Genomic DNA, 27,304 nt, shown 5'->3' on the forward strand with positions numbered 1-27,304 from the left:
ACAGTTTAAAAATATTAAAAAGTTAAAAATAATGTATGTGCATATTTGACCAAAGATCATAGCTTAATATGAGTTACTCCTTTTTGTGTTTTAGTGGGAAGAAATTAGTGGACTGGATGAAAACTACACACCTATACGAACATACCAGGTATGCCAAGTCATGGAGCCTAACCAGAATAACTGGCTGCGGACTAACTGGATCGCAAAAGGCAATGCACAAAGGATTTTTGTAGAACTAAAATTTACTCTGAGGGATTGTAATAGCCTTCCTGGAGTCCTGGGAACATGTAAAGAAACTTTCAACTTGCATTATTATGAAACAGACTATGACACTGGCAGGAGTATCAGAGAAAACCTATATGTAAAAATAGATACAATTGCAGCTGATGAAAGCTTTACCCAAGGTGATCTTGGGGAGAGAAAAATGAAACTTAATACAGAGGTGAGAGAAATTGGACCTCTATCCAAAAAAGGATTCTACCTTGCATTTCAGGATGTAGGTGCCTGCATTGCTTTGGTTTCTGTCAAAGTATACTACAAGAAGTGCTGGTCCATTATTGAGAACTTAGCTATTTTTCCAGATACAGTGACTGGGTCAGAGTTCTCTTCCCTAGTTGAGGTCCGCGGAACTTGTGTCACCAGTGCAGAAGAAGAGGCCGAGAACTCTCCTAGAATGCACTGTAGTGCAGAGGGAGAATGGTTAGTACCTATTGGGAAGTGTATCTGCAAAGCTGGTTTCCAGCAAAAAGGGGACACATGTGAACGTAAGTAGAAAACATGCTTTAAGTATTATTTTTCTTACAATATCTCCTGCTCTTCTCTTTAAAATGCCTTTCTACTTGATCGTGTTGTTATTATTTAGTTCAAGGTCTATGAGCTGGGAATTTCTCTGTTAGTGTAAATCAATTGCATTTAGGGATGTAAATAAACTATTGAATGTTGCATTTTGAAAGCCTATTAGACTGACTATGCTTTGTACAGTTTACCTTTTCTAATGGTGTTGCTTGAGCAGAATAAATGCAGATACACACTTACATTTTACAAGAAACAGGCCAATGAGGCTACTCCTTACTTAATGGTAATTAAATAAAGATATCCTTGACAAAGTCATAGCTTCTAGGGAAGACACTGTTAACAGTCTTTTGTCTGCAGATTAGTTGATGCTTTGTCTGTAATCTATTTACAGAAAACATAAATGTCTAAAACCAGAAAGGTAAGACATACAAGATAGCCAATTGAAAAGCAGTTTGGGGTGTAGCAAACTGAGGACACAGGATGTGCTGATACTCAGAAATTTGTGGAAGGGTGCACAAATGTTGCTTTCCTTTACACTTTTCTCTATAACAGGGTCATTTGTTTTAATCAAAAAAGTTGTCCCACATTGTATTTTTTTCCTGAAAATTTTACAGAAGTAGACTTATTGCTGAAACGATACTGACACTGGATATTTGCGGGGCTGAGCAAATCTCAGAAAGAAGAGAGAAAGAATAAGATCTTTTGCAAGAGAGCTCAAGGAGTTAACAATTGTAATGTGAAAGCTACTAATTCAAATAAATCTAGTGTACTTGTTCTCACATTATGAAAGTTGACTTTGATTTTTATAAAGTTACCTTGGGGATAACCAAAGAGGATGGTGGTAGTAGTAGTAAAATAATGATTACTGATACTATATTGTGTTACTTTCCTGAAATATTAGAGGTTTAAAGACTGGAGAAATTTAAAGACTGGTAATTAGAATTCATCAAACAGCTCTAATTTTAGATTTCAGTGAAGTTCACAGAGGCATTAAAACTTAACTTGGAGTTATACAGTGTGCCCGCACCAGACGTGGATGCATTTTATGCAGCTTCCAGCATACGCCACATGCACGCAAACCACATGCACGTGCCCCATTATTTCCTATGGGGCTTGAGCATAGACGGATTTTCCCTTACGTGGGGGGATCCGGAACGGAGAGGGCCTACTGTATGTGTCCCTGTGTCCTTTTGCAAGAACATTCCTTGGTCTGGCCTGCTGCCAAAGGAACTCCCAGGAAAATAGTCATGATAGAAGTGATATAGGCTTTCACTTTATATATTTCTTTGTTTGTTTTCAGTAAGGTGGTATCTTCCCACTTCTTCTTTCCACAATTATATATTTTTTTCAAAATAAAAGTATAAAAATGCAGGTGTATTTCACAATGATTCATATGTGTGGAAGACAGAATAGAGAGGTGGCTGCCTATTAAAAATGTAAGCTCTTTGATGTTTAACAGGCAAGATTTTAGTCACTTTCTATCATCTACTGGTTAGCATGTCTGCTGTGAAACTGTTAATGATCAACAATATAGTGACTTGGAAGAGTGATATCCTTACTTTGGCAGAAAATGTGCACTATGACATTAATGCAATTGGCTGTTTTGTTACTGCCAAGCTTTGTAGCATATTATATTAAACAGAAAGAAAATTGATGTGTGACTCTTTAGCCTGTAGCTTTAATTGATTTTAAACGTCTCCTTCTTTCAAATATTATGTGATCTCCAGTTTTAATTTATAGGTACTGCTTGTGGATATGTAAGTAGGTGTGAGTGCTTTTGTTGTTGTTAATTGTTGTCAGGTAGACAACTCTGGCACAACAATAATAAATTCATTGGCCCTTTGAGGGGAGCAATGTCTGTGTGTATGTAGAGCTAAAGATAATCACGATCAGCAGTGATTGCACTGCATTGATGAAGAATGAGGATAGGACCTTCCCATCCTAAAATTGATTATTTTTGCCATTTTTTGTAACTTGAAATGTGCATGTAATACTAGATGCTAGATGTGTTGATTATTTAAATAGAAGTCTGATTTCAGTAAAATTACCCAATGGATCAGTCCAATTGCCTGTACAATCCTAGCATTTTTCCCCAACTCTCTGCCTATGGGGAGACTACAAGCAGAACATGAGAACAGCTGCACCCTGTTGCTTGTGTTCCCCAGTGACTGGTCTTGGGAAACTTTTTGAATCTGATACAAGAGGTAATATATTGCCATCAGCATGCATTACAGCCACTGATAAACTTATCCTTCTTGACTGTTTATTCATACTTTATTCAGATTTGCCTATTCTCCTTCCAAAATATTTCCCAGTGTCATTTATATTTTAAGGCTGCAGTGATAAACACCCTTCATAGGTAAATCCCATGCTGTGAAACTTACCTATGAGTAAACATGTATAGGATTCAGCTGTAAAAGTAAAAGTTCTGCAGTACTTGTTCATAAAAATGGGGGGAGGAGTTATGTGATCACAGATAGCACCATATTAGTTAAGACTTCAGGATTTAGCTTTTTTTGGACATCCAAATCTAACAAAGTTGTGTTAAGATAGTACTTTGATGAGTGTTGAAGTCAACCATTTGAAGGGCACAGGGGCAAAATTAAAATATCTTGGGAGATAGGAATGGACAGGAAAAATTCTGATAACTTTGTGGTGGGAACAAGCTTATCTTGTGGCTGGAAAAGTCAGTTTCAATATATCTCTTTAGGTCTCTTTAAAAAGTTTGCTTGTGTGTGTATAGACATGCATGTGCATACATATACATACACTTTAAAGGAAGCTTTGCCAGCTGTGTTAAGAGCCTTTCTATTGATACTCCCTTCTGACTTCCTTCCAGCCATGTTCTTGTTCCCTGGCCAGATCCCCATCAAAGCACCTTTCCATGGTGATCTGGGAGAGTAAGAAGGATGTGGCTGGAAAGGTCAGTTGAATGTTGAGAGGAAGAGGCCGGCACAAACAAACAGCTTTATTTATATATCGTTTCATACAGAACTAACAGTATCTAAGAGGTTTACAACTGTAAGCTAATTGCCCCCAACAATCTGGGTACTCATTTTAGCGGCCGCTGATCACAGCTAGTGACACTAATCAAAAAACAAAGTGAGGGGAAAAAATTACCTGCAACCACTTCAATTATAAAGTAATACAATTGGTCCTCCCCATCCACAGGTTCTGCATCTCTGAAATCAACCAATCACAGCTTGATGTTTTTTAAATCCAAAAGCAAACATTTTGAGTTGTTCACATAATGGGACTTGATTTTAATATCCCTGGAATGTCCTGGAAACAAACCCCAGTGAATACCAAGGGCCCTCTATTTAAGTTGACCATCTCATAGAAATTTGCCTGTTCAGCACAAAAGCATTAACATCTTTGCTACAAAAAGGAAATTATCTCATAATAGTAGAGTGCAACATTTATCCATATACTAGTTAAAACTCTTGTCTACAGATTACTGTATACTTTTTGGTCTATCATTTAATTTTAATTTAATCCAATAAAATGAAGCAACATTTGCATGCCATTAATATGTATATGTATTCCATTCATATTCCACTCCTGTACAATGAGTAAATTATTTTAGCTGTGGCAGAACACCCTGAGAGAGACCTTGTGCACTAGCTAAATTGTCACTAGTATATAATGTATGTTTCTTTAGAAAAACTATATTCAGGTTAAAGCGAGTGAGGGGTGTTTTTGTGAGTGTGTGTGGCTGAAGTGCTGATATAATCCACATTCCATATGTTCTATATTACATAAAAAGGGAAAATAATATCCATTTGCTCACACACATATAATATTTCATGTGCTGAGAAGCCCTTCTCAGTGTGGGTGAAATATATATGAAAATTAATTTGGCATTGTGTCTGCAGAGTCAGACTTGCAGTACAAGCAAAACTGATCTGTTCTTCTTTTCAAATGCTTCATAACATCATAAAGTAGTCACCTAAAACATTAAAAAAGACAGTTATGTGTGGTTTTGTATCACATGGCTATGTGCTACTTTTGATTCCTCTTCACTACAGTGTACAGTGCAATGTGACATTCTGGAGTATTGAACTACACATATGGAACATATTTTAAAATGCGATCTACAGAGCAATGGAATTTACGTAGTGCAAATGATTCATTGCTGAGGGGAGGTGGTCAGGATGGAATAGGTGGCCTCCTATCAGTAGAAAAGCTCTTTGCCATTAGGGAATCTTAACTTAATCCAATGCCCCCAGTTTGCCTTTAGGTGAAAAGCAACCTCTGACAGTGACATAGTGCCCCTGACTGAGGCATGCATAGATTTGAATTCCCACTTACAGTCCTTTTGATCATCTGGAGGACACCATCAGGTCCCTCATCTGTTCCATTCTGCAGCTGCTTTAACAAATTCCTCGCTTATTCCTTCATTGCACAGAATTAGCAACAACAACAAAATAAAATTTAAAAAACCCGAAGCAACCGTAAACACAAAAACTGGGAGACTACTTTTCCCCTCCTAGTGTGAGCTGTCTGGGTTATGGTGGCAGCTACTTTCTGTCCCAGTGCCACTTAAGATTGCTCTGTTATTTATAAATACCTGGGAAAGGTGGAAAAGAGGAAGACCATGTGCTAAATGGATGGACTCTATAAAGGAAGTCATGGGTATTAAAGGGTGGCAGGAATTAAGCAGAGCAGTGGAGAACATGGGGTCTTGGAGATGTTTCATCCATAGGATCACCATGAGTAGAGATAGACTTGAGGGCAGTTAACAGCAACAAATAACCTACTAGTGATAGCCCCTAATTGTTTTTAGCTACTTGACATCTTAGTATTAGATACTGGTTTTAATGAGAGCTGGTGGATGTTCCAGATCATTTTAAAAATAGTGTTAGATGCTATTTTTTTTTTTGCAGTACCATATTTCCAGACCCACATTTACTGAGTAACGTATATAGACATACATGTGTATGTATAGGGGAGAGACTACTTAGGATGGAGTAGGAGGCTAGACACACACATACATATACATAAACACACACACACATGCAGGCTCACAAATATAAACACACATTTAAGTCATGTCAGTTGTTCATTATAGTGATGTTCTCCACAATACTGACTGTAACATAATTTTAAGGATTACTATGAATAGTGCATATGAAGCACTTTAATTCATTGTGAATGTTGAATAATTGAAGCATACTAATGCATTTTTTCATACCATGATTATACCTAACACAGTTTTAAGTACTAGATTTTGATTAAAAAGAGAATAATCTAAACATGGGCTGAAGTGTAGGATCTTTAGATAGTATGTACCAATTCCAGTGTTTTTAAAGTAAGGACTGGGAACTAAATATTCATATACATACATTCTCTTAAGAGTTTTGGTAAGAACATGTGCATACTTAGATGCTTTGTGCATACAAATCTGAAACTGTTTTTTGTTTGCTTGTTTCTTGGTAAGGCTGAAAATAATGTCAAATGAATGATAAAAATAAGAAATGTCAGGGTACAGGCATTCAGAAGGACAAAAAAAGGAAAAGGTAGGGAAGAGAAAACCCAAGGCAGGACACTGTAGCTATTGCTTGTGTTTTCAAAGACATAGCCATGCTACTCTGTTTCAGTATAAAAGGGGGGGGGGGGGATGGGCAGGGGGGAAATAAAGGGAGAAAAATGGGATGCAGGGGGAGAAAAGAATCTAGTAAGACCTTTGAGATTAACCAATTTACGTTACAGTGAGGTATTTTTTAGATATCTATCCACTTCTTCAGATGTTCTGATAATAAAGCCACTGGAGTGGATACCTGGCAAATATTTGCACAGTTGGGAAAAAGATTCCCAAGCTCATGTGCCAGTTGAAAGATGGAGTGGTGCACTAGCTTTCACCCAGGTGTCAGTCCATTTTTATTGATTAGCTTAAACATTCTAATACACTCTCTTTTTACCTGAGAAAGCATGGAAATTGTGCCCTCTTTGATCTTTATCTGGGTCTGAAGCTACATTTATATTTATTGCTACTTAAGCCAATAGTGTAAAAATCAATTATTCCTTCCTCACTTTTAGCATGAATAATACATGCTTGTAGTGTTTTCTCTCTCTTGTGCAATTCCCAAACTATAATGGTAGCCTAGTTGATTAAAACCAATAAGATCTTCATAGAATGTGAACATGTAGTTATTAAACTTGAAAGGTTATGTATTAAACTATTTCAAACTAATGTGGTGTAGATGAAATGAAATTTCTCCAAGTGTATTACTTACCGCATGGTTCCAGCTGCTTTCAGAAATTCAGAAATACTATTTTTCTTTTGTATTTGACTTAAACATTTATTTCATAAACACCAAAGCTTGTAACTTTTATTTCTTTTCTGTGGTTCTTTTTCTGGTAATGAAAACTTATATTAAAGCAAAACATAAGGGATTTTTTTTTTAAAACAACAAGAACAACAAGAAATTATTTCAAGAATTTGTAAAGTTTATGGCAATTCTTTGATATCATTTTATTAAATCAGTGGCACAAAAGTTGAATATTTCAGTATTGCTGGTAGCAGTGCATATTTTGTTAGATGCTTCTGTTAAGCTTTTGTAAGTTTGTTTGCGTTCATTTTTTATGAATCCCATCCTTATCCCGTCCATGACAGCAATTGCGCAGAAGACATCCAGACATTCACAAAGATCCTGTCATTAAATGGTCAGTGAAGTGGAATTGTATTAACGTGTTCTTCTGTTAATAGAAAATGAAGGGCAAGGATGGGACAGTTCCACTTCAATGACAGGATAAGCATGATGTCATGTGAAAGTCTTTTGTGTGATTGCGGTCAATCACAGTTTAATGATGGGACATGGACAGAATAAGCACACATCATTTGAAAATCTTTTTGCGATTGTGTTATAAGGACAGGAAAATGATGAGACAAAGATGTCCCAGCCCCTGTCTGATAATCTGACACACTTATCCTGTCCGTGTCCTGTCATTAAACTGTGATTGACCATGATTGCATAAAATACTTTCACATGACATCGCACTTTTCCTTTCATTGTCCCCTCAGTGAAGTGGAATTGTCCCATCCTTGCCCTTCATTTTGTATTAATGGAATAATGTGTTGATGCAGTTCCGCTTCACTGGCAGTTTAATGACAGGATCAGTGCAAATGTATGAATGTCTGCACTATCTCTTTCACGGGTGGGATGACAGGTTTCACTCCCGTCCCCCATCTGATAATCTCCATTGTCCACTGGAACCCTGTTTTAGCCACTCTCCATCCATGCTGAGGGTTGTGTCTGCAGATGCTTTCTGTCCGGGATTGCTGCCAGCAATCTCTGACTTATGCTGATAACCAAGCCTGCAACCAACACGTGTAGGCAAAACAAACCTTGTGGAGAAGCAGTCAAGGAGCAAGCCGAGAAAACAAGCCGGTGTCGGGGTTGCAGAAAGTCAAGCGTGCCGAAAGACGAGCCGAAGTCAGGAAGCCAGAAAGCAGTGTGGTCAAAACAGTCCGAGGTCACAATAGCCAAGAGATAACAAAGGTCCGGTCCGAGGTCAAGGTAGCAAGATAACAAGATGTCAGGAGCTAGAGCGACAGCAATCACACCAAGGGCTCATGCAATAAACTCTAGCAACAAACTCAAGCCTCTCTCCCACTTAAATCAGGGAAGCTCTCCCTCGAGCCACCTGAGGCTGGTTTGCCGATTGTCTTTCTGCAATCCTCCTGGATCTGCGCCTGCAAGCACTCTCGGCCCTTCTCTCTTGATAAGAAGGCACTTGCAGGCACGCCTCGTCTCCTGAATCACCACTAGGCTGTGGCACCATAGAAGGCCTTTCCTCAGCACTAGGACCTGGTTGGACCTCCTGCTCTGGGGCTGGGGAAACACAGCTGGGACCTGGCAGAGCAGAACTAACACCTGGCATAGCCTCAATCAGCCCTTGCTCTGGAGGAGGCTCCTCATCCTCCGAGAGCTCATCTTGGCTGGCCATGACACTTTCTTCCACAAGGCAATAGCTTCTGTTAACAGATGTGTCAGTTGCAGACAGTGAGCCCAAGTCATAATTTCACTTCCTTCACAAATGATTTCCTGATGTACAGAATAAATGTGGTTCCATGTAAGGCAGCCGCATAATTCCACTTGGCATATAATTGCTCATTATTGAAGTGAAGATGGTGCTCTACCGGTCCATTGGGGACCCACAGAGGTGGATGTCCCTGAATGTGGATATGTGTTTTTACAAAAAGACATAACCATCAATCCATTAAGGTTTAGATGGGCTTTGTAGCAAGGATGTGGATGTGTGTAGACATATCTGTTTTCACTGCAATTGCTTTCTCATTTGTGGCATTTCTTTCTTTCTTTCTTTCTTTCTTTCTTTCTTTCTTTCTTTCTTTCTTTACTGAGAAGTTGATTTTTGCTGATTTTGCTTTATTTCCACATTTTATTTATTTTTGTGTATTTCCTGAATTGTACCTCACAAAGTTCTGTTAATGGAAGCTTCCTTTATGCAACTGAGGCTCTGTCAGCAAAACAGATGACTTTTGTTGATTTACCTTTCCTCCTACTTCCCCCTCACCAAAATTTGTTTCAGCAGCTGGTGGATCCTGCAGAGCAGTGTGGGAGGTGGAGTATGGTTCTCTTGTGAGGAGAGAATTGGTGGAAACCCCTTTGCAATTCACAAAAGCACCCACTGTTTCAAAGACATCCAAACAGAATGTGAATGATGGCAGTGGATAGCAACCAACTGTTAAAAGTTATTTTGGATGAATACTTTATACATTTATAATCTTAACTTAATTTGTGATTGAAGGTCTGTTGAACCTATGTTATTTAACAGTGATATTAAGAGTGGATGGGATTTATATGCAGAAGAAAAGTTTCTAAATTATTTCTTGTTGATGAAAGGCCCAAATTATCCCATTCCTTTTCAGTCCATTTTAGAAAGTAATCTTGTTTGGTAATTGTTTGTAACTTCTCTTGAAAGTGCATGAATTATAATTTAAATAAGGAGTTCCGTAGTTTCCTTGCAAAGATTGTTTTAACTTAATGCAAATTATTAAGTAAACATTTAATGAGTTTTTCCCCACCATGAAACTCACATTTCATATTAGTTGTAGGCAAAGTACTCACCAAATAAATTAGCTTATAATTATCCTGTCATACCTTTACTGTTTCTCTCTCCTACTGTCAGTGTGTGTGTATGTTTGTTTCCTAAAGCATGGGTCTATTTTTTCTTATGCTATGAATTGCCATACACAAATACTAGTAGCAAAAATAGTAGTTAACTTTACAAGCAAACCAAAATGTTGATACATTTAACAACGACAAAGCCCTGCAGGACATAGTCAAAAATATCTATCTAACTTTAGAGATAATTTAGCATTTATCCTGTTTATTCTGATTCACCAGCTACTTAAATGAAAACACATATATAAAGTGTGATGCAAATTTTTGCAGTGGAATAAGTCTCACAATTGTGGATTTAACTAGCTATGGCTAGCAGATGATTGGTTACTATTATTATTATGCTTTATTTATATAGCGTTGTAGATTTACTAGTATGAGGTTGGATTAATTTCTGAGTAAACAAGCTTTGGATTCCATTGCACAGTGTATGTTTTGCATTGACTTGAATGGGTGGATAAATTACCAAGATGTCCTTATTATCTGGGATTCCAAATATGTCTACGTGGTATTGGTAGATATGACTGTACTCTGTAGCCTCAGTGAGTTGGGGAGTAATCAAGTTTTTCTGGTACATAGCAAGGGAAATATATTTGCCATGGACTGTGTGGAGCTGCACACTGGCCACTGTGCTCTGGCTTGGCCTGGCTTGGCCAAGTCCTTCAGGAAAGTGGCTCTGATAGCCAGACCTGCTGCTATTCTGATTCAGAGATCTCTGACGTATGCTTTTGGTGGACTCATGCTGATGTGGGCAAGTGTGATTTGCTTCTCCACACCCTGCCATATGAGGCAGGCACTTTTGCTTGCTTCATTAGGGGTCTGGCCTTGATTAATAGCCATAGCCTGAGAAAATATACACATACAAGCTGCTTAGGTAAGTGGAACCTATGAAACCAATGTAGCATAAGTGCAAAGATCCTCTCAGCAAGATCTTGATTCTTAATCTAATAAAGATGCAGCCCATTAAACCTTATTTATGGTCTCTACATCTTCTTTCTGACTCCTGGGGCAGAATGCAGAAGCCATTTAATAATTTTTGTTCAGCGACCGTCCAGAACAAATGAAATAGCAACTGCAAAGGCCAAGTACTGTAAGATGTCACAATATCATTAAAAACATTTACCAGTAGAGCCATGGGTCTGCTCTATATATTTAACAATATACTTCCTTTAAAAAATGCTCGACATAAAACACATTTGTTAATTATTAGTGCCAGTTAACAGTTAACTAATTGATAGGATTTATAGCAGTATACCACCTGTAGGCTTTATGTCTGGAAACCTAATATGCCTAAATTCTTAAGGGAGATATCAAATATCAACACAGCCTCATTTGTTAGGAATCAAATATTCCTTTGTTAGTCATTTAATCCTGATGCTCTGTTTGGTTTGCACCTAGTCATATGTAGACAGACAGAGAGTGAGTGTAGGGCAGAGTATGGCTCTCCAGATGTTGCACTTCATGTCTCATCAGTATCCATGATTAGCTGTGCTAGGTAGGGCTGATAGATTTTTAGTCTAACATGTAGAGGGCCATGGCTCTTCTGTTCTGCTCATCTATTACCATCTTATGTAGGATTCCACAAATTGTAGATGGGGATGGTAGCTTTAACAGCCAGCAGAACATTTCTCTCTCTCTCTCTAGTGTCTTTATTTTATCACAGATCTAGGCTCTAATCCATATTGCTCAGCTTAGTGTAGTAGTTCTGCATGTAGGTCTACACTAAACTAAACTGTATATCCTCTGAATTTACCATACAGTCTCTGCAGCTGCTTGCCCAATTATGTGTCTTGTAGGGAGTGGGCATGATAACAAACGTGTCTGGCTATATCTTCAGACATAGCCAGATGTAAAATGATTACATCAGATTTGAGATCCACTCGAGTCTTCCATAGATGTCATTCCTGACGTAATCATTTCACGCCTGGCTGCAAGGACATAGCCATATGATTTTCTGACCCTCCTTTTCTCTGTGAGGCATAGAATGGCTATTGTGGGATGTCAAGGGGGCTTTGAGTGTAGAGGGACAAAGGAAATAAGTGCCTACAGGGCTCCCTAAAGGACATATACAGGTGTAAGAGAAAGTTACAGGTGGCCTTATCTAAATACTAGTCTCTTCATAGGACACGGCTTCCAAACAGTTTTTTTCTACATTTATTTCTACAGAAATTATTTTCCTTTTTTACCTCAAAAAGATGGCTGAACTCAGTGCAATTTATGTATTTTTTAATTTATTTTTGCTCCTGCAGATATATTTTGGAATATACCTTACTCATTTGACAGCAAGGGACCAGCCAGTTTTGTGAAATATTGAAACAAATGTTTACACTGGATTATGTTGGAAATATATCTCCTGAAATATATGTGCAATACAGTTAGAGGGAAATAAACCCAGAACTATATAAATTATGCTGAGTTCAGGATGATTGTGTACATGCTGTGCGTCACTTAATGCAGGTTATTCCCCTGTTAAAAACTGATAGTTAACTGTGCAAATATAGTATTGTTTTTGACATCATCGTCAACCCAAACTATGTCCATCTACTTAAGTTTTTTTTTCTTGATAAGGATATACAGGTTTAATATCCCTTATCAGGATTCTGAAATCTGAAATACTCCAAGATTGTCCACATGGGTGGCTGAAGTAATGATAGGTTCATGCATAAAAATATTTAAAATATTGTATATAAAATTAACTTCATGCTATGTGTATAAGGTGTACTGTTGTTGTTGTGTGCCTTCAAGTAGTTTCCGTGTTTGGCATTGACATTCCCTAAGGCTGAGAAAAGGTGACTTGCCCAAGTACATCCAGTGGGTTTACATGGCTAAGCCAAATCTGAACTCTGGTTTCCAGAGACCTAGTCTAGTGCTCAAACCATGACACCATGCTGGCTCATGTATATGAAACATAAATGAATTTTGTATTTAAATTTGAGTCCCATTTCCATGTTATTTCAGTGTGTATATGCAAATATTCCAAAATCCAAAAAACCTCTCTTACCAAGCATTTTGCATAAGGGAGAATTAACCAGAATGAGCAAAAAACCCTGGTTGAATTAAAATGAAGGTGTATGTTATCCAGTCCCCCCCCCCCCCCGCTCACCTTTTCAACCACATGTCTGTGGGAAGCACAAAAAAAGAGTACCTGGCTGTAAAATCTATTTAATAGGAAAGAGGATTACAGTTGCTCCTCCAAGTCCGCGGACTTGAAATCCGTGGACTTGAAAATCTGCAGAGAGGCAACAGCCATTAATGTTAATGGGGTGCACACCCATGGCGCACACACCGCATGCACATGTTCCATTTATGCCAACGGGGCTTGAATATGCGCAAGATTTGGAACTCATGGGTGGTGGTGGTCTGGAACAGATCCCCTGTGAGTTCCAAGCAACAACTGTACTTCAAATCTCCATAGCTTCTGTCATTTTAAAAAAATATAATTTATGATTCCTTTGTTTCCGTCTGACCTTTTTTTCCCAAATTGGAAAGAAAGTGACTTAACAATATTAAATGTGACATAAAACAATATTAATTATTGTGAAGTCGAACAATTGTTAATATTAAACTTCAGCTAAAACAAAAATTACAATAAAGTGTGGATACATACTGTAAATACAATTAAAGCACAGTCGTAAAAAGTTATATCAGAACTAGTTGTTGTGTGCCTTCAAGTCATTTCCCACCCTAAGGTGAACCTATCACAGTTTTTTCTTGGCAAGATTTGTTCAGAGGGTGTTTGTCTTTGCCTTCCTCTGAGGCTGAGAGAATGTGACTTGCTCAAGGTCACCCAGTAGGTTTCCATGGTTGAACCCTGGTGTCCAGAGTCATAGACCAACAATCAAACTGCTCCCCCATACTCACACTGTAGTGCCTAATAGTTTTTGCATATAGGTGATAGGGACATGTATTGTATATACTTATGTATAAGTCTAGAAATTTTAGTCATAAAACCAAACCAAAAAACCTGAGTCAATTTATCCATAGGTCAATGTAAGTATTTATTTATTTTATTTATTTCAAGGATTTATATCCCGCCTTGCTTCCACAATGGGATTCAAGGCAGGTACTGTATTTTAACTCTTATTTTAAAAAAGGAACCAACTCCTGGTGAAAGGCAAGAGTGCAGTCTGTCCTGGAAGCGCTTGATCCACCTCTACTCGCTCATCTATGCAGCCTTTAGGATGAGCACAAAAAGTTATGTCTGCTGGAATTGTTCTTTGTCATTGTTTTTCTTTGCTTCATTCTGTAGAGCTTTTATCACATGCCCCTAAGTTTTATTCTCAACTTATCCACAGGTCATATCAAAACCCATAATTTTGGCCCTAAAGCTTGCCCTCAATTTATACATGAAGTCAGCTTATAGTCGAGTATATATGGTAGTTTATAATCCACCATTCAAACAGAATCCTCTAATCCAGTGGCTCCCAACCTTCCTAATGCTGTGACCCTTTAATACAGTTTCCCATGTTGTGGTGACCTCAACCATAACATTATTTTTGTTGCTACTTCATAACTGTAATTTTGCTACTATTATGAATCATAATGTAATTATCTGATTAATTAATTAATATTTAATTATTCTCTATAACCAATTATTAATAATTTCTAATTAATTATTGTGAATAACTAATTATTAATAATTATTAATATTAATACTATTAATTCCATCCTCCGTTGCCACCACCCTGCTCTTTCTTGGGAGAAGGCCAAGCAGTGGAGGAGCCTTGAGCAGAGAGACCAGATGTCATAACCAGAATGGAAGGAAAGAAACCACAAAATGTAGGACAGTCAGGAAAAATGTAGGTGACATTACAAAATAAAAACTGAAAACAATGATATACATTCACAAAATGTATAAATATAAATGCACAAGAAACCTCCTGATGCCCCCCCATGCCACTGTGCTCCCAGCCCCTCATCCTCCGGGCAGCATCTCCAGAAGAGAAATATTCTTGATCAGTTTGCACTCTATGTCTTTCCAGTTTATAACAACAGCTACAAAACTGAATAATGGTAATAGCATATGGGCCATTTAGGTCGAAAACAGACTGCAGAAATAATCCAGTTTGAGGTCAGTTTAACTGCCCTGGTTCAATGCTAAGAAGTCCTGGGAACTGTAATTTTGTGAGATATTTAGTCTTCCCTGTCAGAGAGTTCTGGGTCCACAAGAAACTACAGCTCCCATGTTCCCTAGCACTGAGCCAGGGCAGTTAAAGCGGTCTCAAAATGGATTATTCCTGCAATGTGTTTTGGACCTTACTTTTTAAAAAAAACAGTCAAGATTTAAATGTTGCTTTAAAAATTATTTCCATCTCCCAGCAATAAGATGGTTGGAGAGAAATGAGAAAGTGTTGGGGGAAGGACTGCCAATATATTGGGTGATGCATTCTGAGGTATGTACAATTTGTGGCCAAGTAAGTGGCCCTGGGCAGGTCACACTCTCTCAGCCCCAGAGGATGGTAATGGCAACCCTTCTTTGAAGAAACTTGCCAAGAAAACCCCATAAAGTTGTCTTAGGTTCTCCATAAGTTGTAAAAGACTTGAAGACACACAAGAACAGCAAAAAAAAGTTTGCAATTATTTCATAGTTAGTATATAGGAATAGGAACCAGCATGATGTAGTTGTTTGAAAGTTGGACTGGGACTCTGGAGACCTGGGTTTGATTCCCTGCTCTGCTATGAAACCTAATGGGTGACCTTGAGAAAGTCACACTCTCTCAGCTGCGGGGAAGGCAATGGCAAACTCTCTGTGAGCAAGTTTTGCCCAGTGTGATTTGTGAATTGAAGACCAGGGTTTGAATTGCTGCTTGGCCATGGAAATCCATTGAGTGGTCTTAGGCAAGTCACATTCTCTCGGCCTCAGAGGGAGACACTGGCAAAACTACTTCTAAATAAATCATGGCAACAGTGGAGGAAGAAAGTTTCCTCCATCTCCACAGAGCATAGGCTGGTGCTGACAATGAGGGTGCCCCCTGAGCCTCCTCCTCCAGCCCCTTCCAGGTCAAGCTGCTGGTGTGGGGCTTTTGCTGAGGCAGCCATACTGGCTGTCAGCCTGTTGCCAGTCTTGGTTGCTGGGGAAGCTGATGCTTTGACGCTGAAGGGGGGGGGGGCTCTTCAGTAGCCCCGCAGTGCTGGGCCCCTTGGTTGTCTCCCTGGGCGTAGACTGTGTTTGATTCCCTGCTCTACCATGAAACCCATTGGGTGACCTTGGGCAAGTCACACACTCTCAGCCTCAGGGGAAGGCAATGGAAATCTTATTCCAAAGAAATCTTTCCTAGAAACCCCCCATGGATAGGGTCACCTTAGGGTTGCCAAAAGTCCAGGAGAACTTGAAGGCACATAACAACAAAAAACATGGGAATGGGCGTGTGTGTGTGTGTGTGTGTGTGAGAGAGAGAGAGAGAAATGCTGCTCCCGCTGCATGCATCAATCCACACATGAGGAGGCAGCTACAGCAGCACCAGACCTCCTCTGAGCCCAGGCAAGGCACAGACAGGCTGTCTTCTGTCTCCCCAATGAGCCCCAGCAGCCCAACCCAGACCGGTGCCCTTCTTTCTCTCCTGCTGCTTCTTCTGCTTGCCTGTCTCAGCGGCTTCTCCTCGTCCATGGCTCCCTGCCAGGACTCCGCCTCCCTGCTTCCCTCCCTTTGCTTCGGTTTCTGGTGTAGTGGCAGAGGAAGGGTCTTGTTGGAAATGAAGGGCGTTTGGCAATTCCTCTGAGACCCCTCAGAGAGAAGGTTAAAATGTAGGACTTTTCATAGGAAAAGGAGGATGTTTGGTTACCCTGGCCTTGAGAGGTGAACAATTGCCTTTCCTCCTCCTCCTCCTCCTCCTGGCCCTTTCCTACTGGCTGCCAGGAATCCGTGGAGGGGGGGTTAAGACTTTTAGGCGACCCCTGTGAAAGGGTCGTTCGACACCCAAAGGGGTCGCGACCCACAGGTTGGGAACTGCTGCTCTAATTATATATAAAAATCAGGAAGATGAGTTTTTCTCTTCATTCACACTTTGGGGACAGCAAGGGCCAAGAGGATAAAGTGGGAGGAACCACAGTTTCACAGTCTGCTCCACTTGTACATCCCTGCTCCAGCAGGGAGCTGCCCTGTACCCCTTGATACTGTCCTGGCAGACTCATGCTGCAGCCTGTAGCTGATAAAAAAACAAACAAAAAACAGCTGCTTGAGATTCTGAGTGTTGTGTGGGTTGGAGAGGGGAAGGAGACAGAAAGTTCTTTTAAGTGAACGGGTGAGCTTCTTTGAGGTTGGATTAAATTGGAAGGAACCTGATTATTAGCAGTTGTCAATTTGGAGTAGGAAGTGAAGAAGGTGAGATTCCTGTAATCAACAAAAATGAAAGCAAGAAGTTGTTTCTCTAGGTGGGATGAAACAAAAACAAGGTCAGCGGAAGGCTCAACAGTTTGAAGCCAATCTAAGGTAACATTGAATAATGCTTGGTTAGTAAATAATTGGAAGAATTTCTATGAGCTGACTTTAAAGTTGAAGCCAAGTTAGAAATCAGGAATGAGCCAGGCAGCTCAGCAAACTTTGCTACCCTATGGCAGCAGTTCTCAAATGGTGGGGCAGGACCACTAGGGAGGGGCAATTTGCTCAAGGGCCATGAGAGACTTAGAGACCCCCATCCCTCTTCCTCTTCCCAAATTTTTTATGTATAAAATTAAATATTGAATTGTATTAAATAAAACTTCTGATCTGAACAATGTTACTTCCTTTGTTGTTTAGATGTGAATATGTATAAATATGCAAATAAAAATACACACACTAAACCAGTGGTTCTCAACCTTCCTAATGCCACAACCCTTTAATACAGTTCCTCATGTTGTGGTGACACCAACCATAAAATTCCAGTGTCTCAGTTCCTAAGACCATCGGAAATATGTGCTTTCTGATGGTCTTGGGTGACCCCTGTGGGGTTGTGACCCACAGGTTGAGAACCACAGCACTAAACAAACAAAACATTTTTATTCATATACAGTGGTCCCTTCCCTTATGCGAGGGATCCATTCTGGACCTCCTCCCCTGCATAAGGGAAATTCCATTTATGCTTGAGCCCCATTAAAGCCAATAGGGCTCATGCATGCGGTGGCGCACGCACGCCACAGGCACACACCCAATTACTCTTTCTGGGGCGTGGAGCCACTTCTTCTGGTGCGGCTTCCAGTGTATCCTGGAAGCTGAGTAAGGCGTGCTCGCATATGACATGGGCACACTGTACTATGTAAAATGGAAGTATGTGTGACATCCACATATAGATGTAAAGGGAGTCACAAGGGTAAAAGGTTTGAGTACTACTGCCCTAAGGCAAATGCTTCTGCATTAAGAGTATCTACTGGGCTTGCTGTTGTTCTGGTGGTTATGTGTACCTTCAGTTTGTTTCTGACTTAATAAATAAATAAATAAATAAATAAATAATAAAATGTTTATTTCTATCCCGCTTTTTGCCAGGTAATCAAGGCAGCGTACAACAGGTTACAATACATCCATATATACGTAATGCCCCCCCTTAAAACAAGATTAAACAATGTAAGATTAAAAGCTACATATTAAAAACTGACCTAGGGTGATACTAAGGCAAACCTGTCATGGGGCTTTCATGGCAATATTTGTTCAGAGATGTTTGGCTTTTGCCTTCATCCGATGCTGAAGGACTGTCACTTACAGAAGGTCATCCAGTGGGTTTACATGGCCCAAAGTGGATTCCTGGTGTCCCAGCATTCTAGTCTAGCACTCAAATTAATACACCACATTGACTCTTTATCTGCTAGGACTGCTTACTGTACATACTCATGCATAAGTCTAGAAATTTGAGCCAAAAAATTGACCCAAAAACCTGAGTCAATTTATCCACTGGTCAGTGTAAGTTCTGTACTTTAACTCTTATTAAAAGAAGGTAAAGCAAAAGTATAATCTGTCCTGGAAGCACTGACCCCCCCCCCCCCTCTATTCTCTCATCCATCTAGCCTTTAGTGTGAGCACAAACAGTTACGCCTGTTGGAATTTTGTAAGTTCTTTGTCATTAATTTACAGCACTTTATAAATAAAGGTTAATAATAATAATAATAATAATAATAATAATAGTCTTCCTTTGGTTCATTCTTTAAATCCTTTGTTTTAAGTTTTACCCTTGACCTATCATATCAAAATCCATAATAAAAGTCCCCAAACCTGCCCTCAACTTATACAGTGAGCCCTTTTTTTACCCGGGGATCCCTTGCTGGATCAGGGACATGCATGTAGGCTTGGAAAAGACATCCATCTACATTGTTCATTACATCTGGATGTCAAGATTCATGATAACCATTGGTCACACTAAATGATTTCCCTTTCCCTTGTGCATTCTCCAGGTGTGCATCACCAACCTTTTCCATTTTGTTGTCTGTGTGTGTGCCTGGTCATTGTTACAGTACCTATTCGTGTTATAGCATGAATATATACCTGATGTTTAAAGTCTGTTTTGTGTATTATGTTGGCAGTTTGAACAGTAATCCTTTAAGAAAGCTTGGTGATATATTCATGTCAAGAAGGAAAGTGAAATATAGCAGGATAACTAAAGTTAATAAATTAGTGGCTTAGCAAAAGATTCTGATTTCAAACTATGGTATTTTTTCATTTCATTTTTTTTAAAATCTCTACCTCATACCCATGGGCATCTGCAAGACATTTTCTTCTTCGGAGGTGGCTGGGTGGGCTGATATAGTAGAGCTTATTTAAATATTTAAAAACTCAACTCTGTTGTGATGTCTGACTGTAGTTCTTGCATATGACATATTTTCCTCGTGTGCAGTAAATCTTCTCTTATACATTTATCCAAGAACAAAGACTTTCAGAATTGTTGTTCTTGCTGGGTAAGATTACAAGGGTTTCTGCACATATTTTCCAAATAACTTTTAGTATTTCTAGATTTCCTGTTGAAAAATTTCTGCGTCCAGAAAACAGTATCGGGCTACTGTGCAGGGCTGGCATAACTCATGCTGTTACAAACAGCCCCAGATACCTGATTATTATAACAACAAAGGACTTTATTTAATTCTTGGAAAGGTACAATTTTCAAATATTTACCTCCCTCCCACACACATTTTAAAACAATACATGAGGGGTTAGAAATGCCACAGAGTCTTGTTTTTGCTGTTACTTTTTGTTTTGGGGTATATACACAGGTGACTAACTACAGCTGTATTACATTCTGAATTGCCTGATTTTTTTTTAAGGCTCAACATATATGCCCCAACTTCTTGAAGGCATTAGGTTTCTTCTCAAATTAGTGAGCATGTCAGTTATTGTCATGACCACATGTGATTTCACAAAACGCTGAACAGGAGCAGGCTGATCTCTTCATACTAATATTCACTGCTTTCAGTGGCTTTGTCTGCGTGGGCCAAAAGCCCTCCCCCCATTTTGGCACTGTCGTCTTTGGATTATGCATGCACTAGGTTAACAAAAATTTTAAAAATTTGCCTCTTATTCTAGGTAGTAATAGCAAGTACATTTCTATTCTGCTTATCAGTGAAGTAAGCACTTCCTAAGCAGTTTACAGTCTGTAAACTAATTGCCCCCATCAAGGTGGGTACTCATTTTAGCGACCTATGGAAGGAAGCAAGGATGAGTGAACCTTGGAGCCCCTGGGATCGAACGCACAACCTTGTGGCTGCACTACAGTCATTTAACCACTTTGCCACCTGGAAAGATATAGAGCCTGCTGTTTCTGTGCTGTAGCAGCTATCTGCAAGGGATTTCTGCTGGGCCATGTCGTGTGTACATGTCACTAACAAAATGATGACCTAAGTTAGCAAAACATTGCACAGACCTTGTCTGCATTGGCCAGGATACTTCAACCTGCCCCAATCTGTCAGCTGCCATTGTAGGTCACTCGGTCTGAGGTCAGAACAAATCACCCAGTATGTGATCTTTGCTGGGCACCTCATTCTGAAAGCAGAAGTGAGGTGAGTGACCCATGGCAGTTTTGGACATGCCAAGTGGCCTGGCGGCATGCCCGTGCAGACAGCTGCCATGGTGCAGACAGCTGTCAATGGAGGCCATGGTAATGGGGGCAGGTTGTGGCAGCTATGAGGCTAGGATGCTCCAGGATACCCCTGAAATGTTCAATGTTTAGCTAACTTAGGTTGTCATCCTGTTAGTGACATGTACACATGTAAGTGTGGTTTATGTCTGTGTATGCCCCTTTTTGAATGGGACCTAGAGAGCTATTCTCTAGCCCTTGAATGCCATCCCCATAGGCAACAGCCAAGGCCCAGGAAGGACTGTTGCTTAATAGTGGGAAGGTGAGGGAGGGGGAGATAATTCAGATCATGAAGATATGACAATCCAAGGCAATGGAAACCAAGGGTGCACCCTGTTTTTGTACACCCTAGTCAGCTGATTCTAGCTGCTACTTAATACTGCTTCATACCTCTTCCCTCCCTCCCTAGCAGTAAGCAGAGGCAGCAACCCACTCCTGGGGCTTGAATGCTGCTGAGAGAGGAGAAAGGATGTGAAATTCCATGGGCAAAGCTACATTCTGATTCTGAACCTTGGCTTTAGTGTAGAACCAAGTTACTGTTTTCTGTCAAAATGATTTTCTAATTAGATTCTGACAGTGAGAGAGTCTAATAAAGTGCAGGATATGCAGTGCAATTGATAATAGGATAAATATATGCAAATTGCAAAAATATGCATATACATATTTAAACACTATTTTGGTTGAAGATAAATATTACAGGAGATATCCAGTAGGACAGTGGTACTCAAACTTTTTACCCTTGTGAACCCCCCCCCCTTTACATCTACATGTGGATGTCATGCCCCCCCTAACATAGTATATGAATAAAACTATTTTATTTAGTGTGTGTATTTTAATTCACACATTCATGTATATTAATACTTTAACATTTTATAAGGAGATAACATTCAAATTAGAACAATTTTATTTAACTAAATTTAGTATTTAACATGGGTAAATTATATGCATAAAAAGTATGGGAAGAGAAGGAGAGATCAGGATCTCTTGACCCCTCCCTTGACCAACCTGGGGGTCTCACCCCACAGTTTGAGAATCACTGTGGCAGAAAAAGAACAGAGGATCAGTTGTATGTTTCATAACTCACACTTTTTAAAAAGTTTCATCAGAATTTCCACATCTATTTTCAGGAAGGAGTAGCTCCAGAGCCCCAGTCCAGAATCTGTTCCTATGTTGTTTTTATCATGCCCCGTGCTCAGGGTTTTTTGTTCCTAACAGTGCTGTTTGCAGTGATGTTTGAGGCAGTGCAGCAACTGGGGAGGAATTATTTGCTCTGGGTTACATGGATTGCTTAAATATGATGGATGTTAGTGGGATTGTGCCATATAACTCTGTCCAGGGTTGCAGCAGTATTTACACTAAAACTAATACATCTGGCCCTTCTTATACACAGATTTTTTTATACATGGATTCAAGTATCCACAGTTTGGAAATATTCAAAAAAAGTTAAATTTCAAATATTAAACCTTGATTTTCCATTTTTTATAAGAGACACCATATTGCTACGTCATATTTAATGGGAAAAAGCCCTGGTTGCTTTGCAAGGCTGGTATGTGTGTAAAAGTGTACAATATAATAACGGGAATAAGGAGTAAAATTTTATTTTCTTACTCCTTATTCCTGCTACCACTCCTGTAAAAAACTCTTACTCCTTTATTCCTACTCCTACTCCCCCAGCCCTGGTTTAAACTGAGCTGATGTCATAATGAATAAACATTTAAATAGGTATTCAGATTTTTGGCCAGGAAACATTTTGTAAAGTATTACTTCAAGCAGTATAGTATACTAAGAAGAAAATGCATGCCCCTGTTTTCTCAAGAGTTCCTCACATTTCTGGAGTTTAAGAATTTTAATATCTATTTGGTTTTAGGATTTTTAGATCTGTTTAGTTTTACTGCCATTATCATTATTAATTAATAGCAAGTAGATAGTATGTTGCCTGATGCCAGTTAACATCTAGGAGGATACTAACATACTAGGAGAAAATTAACATTGATTGATGGACATGGTCAGACTATGCAGATGCAGTCTATTGAGGTCATTGGAACATGAAGGCAGTGCAGCATTACTCAAAACAATAGAGACAATCTTCTCCTGATCTACAGCGTAATAATAATAATAATAATAATAATAATAATAATAATAATCTATTATAGGTTATATAAAATTAATTTGAAGCCAGAATTTGTGTCAGACTATTGTCATCCATTAAGAAGAACTACATGTAGTTGGAAATATAGGGTTGGTACCAACAGCACTAAGGGGGAGGCTTGATGCTGCCCCTTTGATCACAGGATTGGGGCTGCAGCAACTGCATGCCATGGCCCCAATCTGGCTTTTTTCTGGTGCAAAAATAAGTGGCAAAATGCTGCTCCGTTTTGCACTGGAAAAGGGTGGCTTTTCTGCCATGGCACCAGCTTTTTGGCGCTCCTGTAGCATGACCGCCGTTTGGGCAGGCGAGCGGCATGACACCACCATCGAGGAAGCATCAGAGTGTGCGTCATGTAAATTTCATGCCACTCCCATATCATTGATCCCTTTCAAAGTAAGAAATATACAGCATATATTTAACAGAGCCTTTAAAAATAAACCAGTAGATTTGACTTCGAGAAAGCAAGTGTTGTTCCACTGTTGTTTGTGGAAAGACAAAGGTCTTTGGCCACCCTGTTATCATCATGGAACTTTCCTTTCCATCTGTCATTGTGGGTGGCTTGAGGCATTTTAAACTAACAATTAAGGATCCCTCAGGATCAATTTATTGTGAGTTGAAAGAAGTTACACCTCTTGAGACAGCCTCTGCTGTGCTGGATGGAGTTGGATCACTCTGAACATTGGTAGAAATCATCCTGTGACAGCCTGCAGCTGGTCATAGACTTGTATGCTCACCAAAAATCAATTTCTTTAATTTGTCAGGAATGGTCCATACAACTCCTTTTGGATTCCTTTGGGTCTGAATTTCCTCACTGCCACAAGTTCATGATTTGGAGACACTGCTTTGCCGCAGAAGACCAAGGGTGATATTATGGACATGCCAAAGATGTATAGGTTATAGTGTAGTCTTCAAATCCCAGTGTGGATAATTAATCTTAAATAGTTTCCTAGCTGTGCAGGATAACAACAGTACTTTCTGTTTTACCAGTTAGCAAAATTCTTCTGCATTTTTCATTTAGCAGTGGAACCAGAATAGTTTGCCAGTGTAGTAAGTTTTTTTGTTTGTTTTATTAATTGGATTTTCTGGCAGAGTGTTAGCGCTATCAGTGCTTTGTAATGTGCAAGGATTTCTCCCTTTTCCCTCTCATCCCTTAGTGTTGCAGTATGTTGAACAATTTAAGCTAGCAGGCTTTGATCTACCATTTGGGAATCATTGTGCTAATGTTTAAGGAAGGAATGCAATAAGCGCTCTATGATGTCACCTTTTTCTTGTAATCTGGATATTCTGCTCCATTAGAATACAGGTAGGATAGTCTTAAATTTCAGCAGTTGGGCCTCAGTTCCCAGTCCCATTTTATGAGTCCATGTATATACATTTGGGCTGGGATACTAATTGGTGACTAGGCTTGGGGACTGGAGTTATGCTAGTCCATTGGGATGTTTGATTTCCTCTCTGCCCCATCTTTGGACAGCTGATACCTGGTGTAGTATTACTAACAACTTTTCAAACTTTCTCATTTCTAAAGTCATTGGCATGAAAGGGGGTTGGAACCTTTGGAGTTAGAGAACTACTTTAAAAAAACATATTTGGATCTTTGTTTATAGAAATCATTCCTACACTGACATTCATCAGCTTTTTTCAGCTTGACCTAGTACCTTGTGGATCCAAACCACCATCCTAGTTTCTCTCTATAGAAAAATGTAAGATCTATAAGAGAGAGAAATGAGGTGTTTTTACCCTTAAATTCAGCCTAAAAATAAGCATTGGATATATAATTGATACATTGTTAAAGAAGGACTAGGAAGTTGTTTCAGTCAAAGTTCCAGTCCCAGTGTTCATTTCTGACCTGGAAGAATTCTTAATTGTGGTATAAGAGATAGAAGAGTAGTACTGTATAGTCAAACATGAAAGTTTCTTCGTTTGGAATTTTCTTGAGAAAGGATCACTGGAGTCCAAATTCAGTGGATTATAATAAATATTTCTTAATAAATTTCAATTTCATAGTAAGCATATCCCATTTTTGTTGTCAAGAACCTCCAAAGGGACCGAGTTATACTGTTCTTCCTTACTCTGCCACAGAACGTATTTTCCATAGTGATGTCAGGATTAAAGATGGGTTTTTGTATGTCCCAGAGAGGCTTGCATCCTCCTTGCTGTCCTTCCATAGAAGAATGAAGACTTTTTTTTTATTTTGGCATACCAAAAGGACTGATTGCTCATAAATAATGTGCTGTGTTGCCTATTTTTATTGGTTTTTTCATTAACAGGCAAGCTTTTAATTGCTTTAAATTCTTTTGATATTCATATTTTAAGTTTTGTAAGATGTGTATTTTAGTTGTATCTAACTTTTGTAAACCACTTTTAGTCCTATGTCGGCAGAAAATCTAAGAGTATGAAGTTGATGATGATAAGAAAATGATGATGATGCATGCAAAACCTTAAGCTCTATCACAGTGATAAAACTCCTTTTTATTACCTTTATGCAAGTAATATTTATTAGTTGCTTAGTCCTGTTGAATTGCTTGCATTATTAACACAAATGTTTTTGTGTGGGGGGGGGGTGGGGGGGAGACTGAGCTGGCACCTTTGTCTGTCAGTCAAAAATAAAAACACTGAAGCTGCAATGACAGATTGCTAGAAAAGCTGCATGGTTTTTTAAGTGCACCATCAAATTTTCAATATCTCTGTGTTTGTCTTTTGAATTTCTTTTTTTCTGAAATAGTTTATTTAAATGTAGATATGTCATTGGTTTCACTCACATAGCACATGATAAATACACTTTAAAGTGCAGGTCATTTGTAGTGGTTTAAAAGGCATGTAGTTGGAGACTAGTTTGGTGATGAATTTATTGTACTTTTCAAAATACCAAACTCTGTCAGTGATAGTATGGGTGATAATTTTTTGACATTGTCTTTTAACAAGAACCTTCCCAGAGTGGCAAATGTCTTTATAAAAATAATGAGAAATTGTTTTCTGATTATTACATTTATATCCTACCTTTGTTTCTCCTAAAATGGCTCTCAAGATGGCTAATAATAATGAAATTCAAATAAAAATAGATGTGATGAAAGTGTAGATACAAAATGAAACAATTAAAATGCATCACTATATAGTTGTTGAGAGAAAGAGTACTTTTCTTCTTAAATTTGAATGTCAAAGCCTTATTTCAATGAAAAGGACAACAAAGAGGAGGCCTGCCTGCCTGCCCTTGGCAGGGAGGTCCAGAAAGAACTTGATTTTAAAAATCTAAATGGATGGAAAATTGAAATAGACAGATTTGAACATCCTTGGAGTGGGTAAAACTCTTTGATTAGCTATTAAATGTCTTGGTTTCAATCTCTGTATATTCAACCATGTTTGTAGTGCAGAATTAGGTTTCCAACTCTCCCCCCCCCCCCCCGAAAAGGCTCCTCACTTTTAACGTGACAGGTAGGCAGAAAGTTGGCTTATTCATGCTGGTACTAATTAATTTCCCTAGTGCTGATGGAAATAGAATTTAATATCAGCTCCTTTTTCATAAGAGCTTACAAAATGCTCAAATTCTCCAAATTTCTTAAACTATCAGATGGAAAGAATTTGAGGTGAAAACTATTCAGATGTTGAGGGAAGGAGAACTGATTCCTGTCTTTTGCAGGTTTGGGAGTCAGATATTTCTCCAGATTCTGATGGATTGCAGTGGGCTGTGTTGGCTAAGACTGATGAAAGTTGCAGTCCGAGAATACCTGGAGGGATGAATGATTTCCAATGCTGATCTATCTTTAATGGGAGATTGCATATATGGTGTTAAGATATAACTAGAGAAGTGTTCCTTCAGCTAGGCAGACTGGCAAAAGGCAGTGTTGCTTTGGAGGGAGGAAGGCAAAGAATGAAAGTAGTTGAAGATAGATAGTGGGAAGGGAAATGGAAGATTGTGGAGGTTACAGGAATGAGATGAAGGAATTAGTTTTAGGGGTCTCAAGGGGCTGGAGCAGGGGTAGGCAACCTGCAGCCCGCGGGCCGGATGCGGCCCGGCAAGGCCTTGGGACCAGCCCCAGCCCGGTCCTGCCGCCGATTGCCGCCAGAGCCTTTGGCCTATCAGGAGGAGGCGGGCGGGGGGGGGCAAATGGCAGGCAAGGGGGGCAGTTGTCTATAGAAGCCTCTGAAACATGCATTTATATTAACATTTTTAAAAAATCAGCAAATTT

At 39.2% G+C, this 27,304-nt stretch overlaps 1 protein-coding gene across 11 annotated transcripts in view; it reads left to right on the forward strand.

Moving 5' to 3' along the window:
• EPHA7 (EPH receptor A7) overlaps positions 1–27,304 on the forward strand; it is a 205,641-nt gene that overhangs the window by 13,763 nt on the left and 164,574 nt on the right. For all 11 annotated transcript variants that reach the window (XR_016281768.1, XM_089530707.1, XM_089530709.1 and 8 more), the window contains exon 3: positions 95–764. Coding sequence is in view for 10 of the 11 variants with exons in the window: in XM_089530707.1 (XP_089386833.1) it covers positions 95–764 (670 nt within the window). In the remaining variant the exon portion in view is untranslated. The remainder of the gene's footprint in view (positions 1–94; positions 765–27,304) is intronic.

Source organism: Sceloporus occidentalis, unplaced genomic scaffold (assembly GCF_023333645.1).
Source record: "Sceloporus occidentalis isolate IW3139 unplaced genomic scaffold, rSceOcc1.0.p SCAF_6, whole genome shotgun sequence".
Classification (NCBI taxonomy): domain Eukaryota; kingdom Metazoa; phylum Chordata; class Lepidosauria; order Squamata; family Phrynosomatidae; genus Sceloporus; species Sceloporus occidentalis.